This window comes from Carettochelys insculpta, chromosome 24 (genome assembly GCF_033958435.1).
Source record: "Carettochelys insculpta isolate YL-2023 chromosome 24, ASM3395843v1, whole genome shotgun sequence".
NCBI lineage: Eukaryota > Metazoa > Chordata > Testudines > Carettochelyidae > Carettochelys > Carettochelys insculpta.
In genome coordinates, this window is record NC_134160.1 from 8,118,750 (window position 1) to 8,126,158 (window position 7,409).

The 7,409-nt window shown below is 51.2% G+C and overlaps 1 protein-coding gene across 1 annotated transcript in view; it reads left to right on the top strand.

The window, feature by feature from the left end:
* GRHL3 (grainyhead like transcription factor 3) overlaps window positions 1-3,648 on the top strand; it is a 36,584-nt gene extending 32,936 nt beyond the window's left edge. The window contains exon 16 of the mRNA XM_074976239.1: window positions 2,748-3,648. Coding sequence (XP_074832340.1) covers window positions 2,748-2,862 — 115 coding nt within the window. The 3' untranslated portion in view covers window positions 2,863-3,648. The remainder of the gene's footprint in view (window positions 1-2,747) is intronic.
* Window positions 3,649-7,409: the final 3,761 nt, after the last annotated feature.

Genomic DNA, 7,409 nt, shown 5'->3' on the forward strand with positions numbered 1-7,409 from the left:
TGCTCAATTTAAAGCAGGAAGCAACTTCCTACATCTGGGATGACTAGAGTCAGCTTACAAAGCAGAGCTCCTCGTACAAAAGTGGACAAGTGGTGGAAGAATCTAAGTGGAGGGTTGGGGGACTTTGGCCGCTGGGCGAATTGTGATCCTATTCCACGACTATGTTGTTTCTGTGTCTCCTCCATTCCATCCACTCACCTTTCTGTCTGCCCCCACAACCTCGGGATCTCTGTCCTCTCCCAGACTCATTGCCAAAGAGGCTGGGACCTCCATGTTGGGTTTGTGTGATAGTACGTGACTCTGGACAAGTTAAATTGCGTCTCTGTTTACCCACATCCTGTGTTTAATGCACATCAGTGAAAGGGCCTAGATACATGAAATCAACCTGTTGACAACGCATTTTGAGATCTTCTGAAAAATGCAGAGCAAATGACTCCGCATGGGTCGCAAGTCCAAAGCCTGTCTTTAGAACGTCCGCAAGAAAACAGCTCCTCAGTGCTGCACTGCCTGAGCATGAAAGGGATGTGCTGTGGTGCTGTCAAATGGAGTGTCTCCATTCGCTGGCAAAGGACTCTGATGATTTACACCAGCTGAGTCTCTGGCCTGTTCTCGGTATCTGCTAAGATACCTGGTTTGCTAGAAACAGAAGCCTCTTTATTCCTGAGCATTCTGAATATTGTCCATAGTCTCCGAGGGGCAGCCAGTTTAGTCTGCGGCTTCACAAGTAACAAGTCATCCTGTGACACCTTAGAGACTAAACAGATTTATTAGGTCATGAACTTTCATGGGTTTTACCTAATAAACCTGTTCTCCTCTAAGGTGCCACAGGACCAGTGTTCCTGGTAAGCTGAGCACTTGGGCATCCACTCAGGAGAGACTCAGGTACCACCCAGCTGATTAGCAGAGCACCCAAAGCCAGCAGCCTGTGTTTCTCCTGGTGGTGCACATCTGCACAGTCCTTGGTGCACATAACAAAAGTTATTCTGCCCATGAAAGATAAAACGTAGAGGGACTGCTGCACAGGGCTACTTGTTGTTTGTGAAAGTTGCACAGTTAATGCTCTTGCCTCATTCAGGAGCCCAGTAGAAGCCTGTGCAATGAGGGACAGTCCGTTCACTTCACCACTCCAAAACAGTTCCTCCTGTGATTTATGGGAACAGAGCTGTCTGATGCCCTGTGACAGTGATTGTATTTTAATGAGGAACTCTGGTTTGATGGGGACCCCCAGCTTTGGCTTTAAGTCAGTTGGTGAAATGTCTCCCCCTCCACATTTTTATTCATTTCTGGTTCCAAGCAGTTGATTTTATGACTGTCTGTGAATTGTGATCAGTTCATGGCCAGGGAAGATGGGGCTGCTGGGAAGGAGCAAAGAATTAGGAGTTCTAGCTGCATGTGTTCTTCTTGGCAGTGGCGGATTAGCCCCAACGGGGCCTATGCCGTGTTCCCTCTACATTTTTCCGTCCATGTGCTGATGAGAAGCACCTATAGAAACAGAGGCTGCTGGCTGTGGGCTGCTGTGGGCAGTCTGCTAATCAACTGGGCAACCACTGAATCTCTCCTGAGTGGCTGCCCAAGCGTTCAGCTTGCATGAAACACTGGGCCCATGCCCAGGCGTCTCTGCCAGGGAGCAGAGTCAGGGCGTGGCAACTTGCCCTGCTTTGCCTATGTGGTCCTCCTTGTGGGGAGTGGTGGGGACACACCCCAACAAAGCTCCCCAGCAGGAGCACAGCGTGGGCACAGGAAACCCCTGCACCCCAACCCCTTTTCCCCAGCAGGAGCCTGGGGGGAGATGGGAGCAATGCAGGTAGAAGGGATGGGTGGGGACCCCACTTGCTTTGGCTCAGGACTCCACAAAAGCTTAATCCACCTCTGCTTTTCTGCATGGACAGGTGTATAACGCTTGCATTATACACAGGGCCTTGGTGGTTTAAATGGGAAAAACTCTCCCAGCTGTTTCTCTGCATTGCAGCTCAGCTCGCGAATGCAGTGAAGCCAGGGGCAGGATAATGTGGACGCAGGCCTGCTGGCGAGGGTTGAGGGGGGCAAAGGGGGCAGTTTCCGCATGGCCCAGTGTTTCAAAGGGGCCCAGAGCTCTTGCTGCAGCTACTACTACTTTGATAGCAATCGCAGACAGAGCTCCGGGCCCCGTTGAAATGACGTAGCAGCGCTGTGCCACCGCTCTGTGCATGGCTCTGAGGGAGTATGGGGGCGGGGTTTACTGGCCTAAGCCATGCCCCTTCTTTCGTTAGCCTTGCCCATTCCGGGGCAGGCAGCTGGGCCCCTCTCCCACCTTGCTGCTGGGTCTGTGGTAGTTGTCGTCCCTGCTGAGTGGACAGTCCAGTATTCTGTGCATTTCTGCCCAGCTTGCTGCTGCAGTTAAATCGGCTGCCCATGACTTACTGCTGAGCTCCAGAAAGGACCCAGTTTGTCCCAACAGGGTCTGGATACGAAGTGGCTAGTAACAGGGACACTCAGGATCTGTGTAGTGCTTTGCATGTTCCAGACACTTGGTGAAGGATTATCTGACTCTCCCAATGCTGTGAGGCTAGTCCTGTTATTTCACCTGGGAGGAAACTGAGGCACAGTGAAGTGCCTGGACTTGCACAAGGCCACAGGCAAGTGAGTGGGAAAGGGCAGGACAAGAATTCAGGAGGCCCAGTTCTCACCGCTCCACAACACACGGGCTCCTCTTGTTGACGTGACTGCTGCCAATATGCTCCCCTAATCCAGTGTCTCTCCTCTCCTAGCATCTTGGTGAACATGGACAACAACATCATTCAGCACTACAGCAACCATGTGGCTTTTTTACTGGACATTGTGGAAGCTGAAGAGAAAATCCAGATCACCCTCAAGGAGCTCTAAAAGCACCCAGGGCTGCACTTGGGCTTGGACTTCTCTCCCGAAGCTGGCAAGCTGGATCCAAACAGAACACAGCCCAAGCCACGCTTCATTGCGTACGCTTGAACACCTTCCCCTGGGGCAGAAAGTCTCAGCGTGGCGACGACGCTGCTTCGGAGAAGTGCTTGGACAATCCAGTGTCAATGTGAACGTGGAACTTCTCTCTGTTGAACTTATTATTATTATTATTATTATTATTATTATTTTTATTATTATTTGTATTTTGTATTTTTTTTCCCTCTGCCCCAGGCAACAGGTCCAAGCTTTGGTTTCATGGTTCGGATAGCGGATCCACTCATACACATAGATGAGTGACTGCCCTTTGTTCACCTTTTGCCTGGGCCCGTTGCTGACGCCACCCTCGGCAGCAGCTTCCTCCTAAACCATCAGCCATGCAGAACCTTCAGGCAGATCCAAACGGGGCTGATGCCAGCTGGCAGCTCCTCTCTCCAGAGAGACTTTCACAGATGCATTTAAACGTGGCTGCTAAACAGATACTGCCGGCTCTGAGCACAGCCCCCCACCGACCTCCCTGCCCCAGATGTAAATACCACTTGTCAGCCATTGTTTTATATATTACTAAGGTACCATTCCTTTTATATTTTGTATATGTATAAATATGCCATGTTTTTATATTGGACCCAGCACAGGACTTTGAGAGCATTTCAAGACCGGCTGCTTCACATTTCCCCAGGAGCGTGTTTTTAGACCTGTGCGGTTGGGGGTTTTGTATATTCCATAGTAATAAAGGTTCAGAGATGAAAGCAGGAGTGTGCGTGTGGAACCCGGTGGCGCTGGGGCTCGTGGGCCTCTGCGATGAAGGAGCAGGGTGCCCTGGGAAAGCGGGAGGAGGCAGAGAGGATTGGAAGCTGTTTTGTTTGCCGCACACTCGGTCCTATCATGCAGAATCCTGGCTCTTTACACAGAGGGCAGTTTTTTCCCTTCTATGCATTGGGAAAAAGGCATCACACTTTCTGATTTCCAGCTAGGGGTAATTCCACTATTTTCCTCTTCCCACCTCTCGGGTACTTTGCCACACCTAGGCCTGTAGCTTATCTACCTGCTCCTGGTCAGTCCCAGCCCCTTCCCAGCTCCTGAATCCCTCGCACCTGCTTCCTCCTGGTTACTGCTCCCCCGGGGGCCAATTCTCCCAGTGCTCCTTGCTCTGACACCTGCCTGCAGCTTTGACCCTTTAGAAAGGGGGCTTCATGTGACTTCTCATCCATCCCTTGAATAAGGGGGTGTTGGGTCTGCTGGAGGGCTTCCTAATCCCTTCCCCTCTAGAAATGAAGACCAAGCATCCCCCCCTCCCTACACCTCCCCACAGCAGGAATCCCCAGAACCTTCTGCTCGTGCTTCTGTTCAAGGGAACTGTAAGAGGAAAGCGCACCTGTGCCTTTTGACATGGCTAGGAAGCAGGAGAGAAATTTCAGGGGTTGTTAATTACATCATACTGCAGAGTTTTGGCTTAAGTATGATCAGGGCCTCTGTGAGTCTGGGCCATGGCTAAGTTTGGAGGCCTGTTCAAACTGTTGAAGGCCCCTTACAAAGGCTTCCTGATCCTCCATCTTCAGCCAACAGCCGTCCCTCGGTAGGGCCCTCTGGTACCAGGCAATGTCATCGGCCCATGACTATTGTATCAGTCTCAACCTTCATTTAAAACACAACCGTAAATTTCCAGTCTTTGTGGCTGGGAAGAAAAGTGTGAAACCACAACCCAGGTGTAACCTGGGCAGTGATGTCTGTTTGAATCTTCAGAGAGAACAGGAAAGTCAGTTGGCTGTGCTCTGAGTGGGGGGTTAACTCCAATGCTCCCTGCCAACACTTCCCGGGAGGGCTCAGTGTGTAGCAGGCCCAGGTCTTCAGCGGCTGAGGTAAATAGTGAGAGGCCTCAGCAGAGGGAAGGGCACCCCTGCTGCTCCAGACAGGGAGGGTGAGGGATCCCCTGTGGCCATTCCTGGGTGGGGTGAGTGAGGGCTCTTGCTTCAGTGGAGGTTGGAGGAGGCTCCTTGCTGCTCCAAGTGGGCCCACATGGGAGGGGCGATGGATGGGGGCCCCAGTGGAGAAGAGGATGAGCTAGCCACAAGGGAGCTGTAGAAGGTGGGGAAGTGCTTCTTGGTAATTGCCAGCCCCTCCTGCCCCTCTCCTATTTGAGTCAGGAGGGGAGCCCAAAAGGGGTTTTGGGGAAGCAGATGGGTGGTGGGAAAAGAGGGGTGCAGGCAAGGATCTTGAGGAGTCTAGAATAAATCCCCCTCCCCAGCCTCTTTGCCAGGTTGCTAAAGCTCTGTGACATCTCTGTGTGGATCCCTGGTTACCAGACAGGGAGTCAGACTTCTGGCTTTGATGCCTGACTCTGCCCCTAACTCACCACATCACCTTAAGCAAGTCACTCCCAGGTATAGCTGCCTCAGTTTCCTAATCTGTAAAGTGGGACTGAGCATGAAATCCATCTTTGGAAATGGCTGTGAGGCCCCTTAGCTGGAAAGCGCCAGAGAAGAACTAAGCATTAAGGGGTCAAAACAAACAAACAAACAAAAAACTAAATAAGAACATAAGAACAGCCACACAGGGTCTTCTGACGGTGGCCAATGCCAATACCCCAGAGGGAGTGAACAGAACAGCTAACCATCAAGTGATCCCTCCCTGTCACCCATTTCCAGCCTCTAACAAGCAGAGGTTAGGGACACCGTTCCTTCCTATCCTGGCTAATCAATATTGATGAATCTACCCTCTGTGAATGTATCTAGGTCTTTTTTGAACCCTGCTAAATTCCTGGTCTTCACAACATTCTTTGGCCAGGAGTTCCACAGGCCAACCGTGTGCTGCATGAAGGAAAAACATCCTTTGGTTAGTTTTAAACCTGCTGCTCATTAATTTCATTTGCCCAGTCGGTTTCCACTGAGCTTTTGCCAATTTGCACAGGTGTGGGGCTGGGCAGATGCACAGTGGGCTAGCAGGGGTGGGGTGGTGGTGGGAGGTGTAGGTCATCTATGGGCCATGGATGCAAGGAGTGTGTGTGTGTGTGTTGGGCCTTGCAGAAGGTGGGTGGCACATAATGCAGCTAAGCCATAATAACAGGGAGAGAACTGTGGAAATACACGGCCCAGAGAGATTCAGTGGTAAGGTTAGTTCTCAATTAATATTCCTGTGGCCATTAAAGAATCTCAGGTACTGACTCTTGTGGGTTATTTCTAGTTCAGTGATTATGGTCTTCCCTCAGTGTCCTTTGGCGATGTGCGTCTCCCACGCAGTGCAGTTGTGTTCTCCATAATAGTTGCTGTCTCCCACGGAGAGGGTGGAGCAGGGGGTGCCGCCTGTGTGCAGATCGGGGAGTGGAGGCAGTGGAAGGAGGCAGTTTTCAGAGCCTGCAGAGAAGTTGCCTGATTGGGTTAGGGGATGAGCTGGCGTAGTCAAGATTTCCAGAGGCTGCAAGAAAACGCGTCGTTCTGTTTCCCTCCCATCGTGTTGTGAGGGAGCCGTGATCACCACAAATCCCTCAGCGAGTCAGTTGCTCTGCGGGAAAATCCAGTTTTGCCCACCCTCCAAGCGCATCATATTTCCTTTTAGCCAAGAGTCCCACACTCGCACACATCTCTGGGACTGCAAATGGGCACCTGGCCATGTACCCCCAGCAGTCTGGGACGGCACAGAGGAAAGGCCAGAGCGATTTTTCAGTGGGGTGGGGAAGCGAACGAAGGGAAGTGATTCATCCATAACCTGGTTATGGCCATGCCTATGGTAGGTGGATGGCAATTAAGAGCCAAATTTCTCCTTGGTATAAATCCACTGACGTAGTGCAGTTACATCAAACGAATCTGCCCTTGGAGCTGGATTCTCTTCGTCACATGGGTGTAATTCCACAGATTTCAGTGGAGTTACTTGTGCCTTTTACCAGGAAAGCAGAATAAGGTCACAAGCAATTTTAGCTTAACTACAAGTACAGGCAACTTGGGTGGGGTTGTACCACTTTGCACCAGCTGAGAATCTGGCTGAGAGTTTTGCAAGGGGGAAATTGTTTCCCTGGGAGCTGCTGCAGCACTTTGCACTAGCGCAATACAAAGTTCCACCGTTCCAAGCAGGTAGCGTGTTCTACTTGCTTTGCCCTGGTCTCAGTGGCTACATAAATGCGGCACAGTGGAGGATCAGGAGCAGTGTTCCTTTGTAAGCTGAGTCCTTGGGTGGCTGCCCAGGAGAGATCCAGGTGCCACCCAGCTGATTAGCAGAGCACCCACAGCTGCCAGTGTGTGTTTCTATTCGTGTTGCACATCCACACATGCCTGGGTGCAGATAAAATTTATTCCACACATGGATGGAAAAAAAGATTAGAGGGCACACAGGTCAGGAGCCTATTCTGATGCAAGCAAAACATGAACTTGTCTTCATCCAGATCTCAAACCCACTTTAGCTCAAGGAAACACCACTGACTTCAGCAAATGCCAGCTGATTCACATCAGTGTGTGAAAACAGGCGCTGCCCCCACCCTGCCGCCCTGCCTAAGGTGGGTGTTTTGC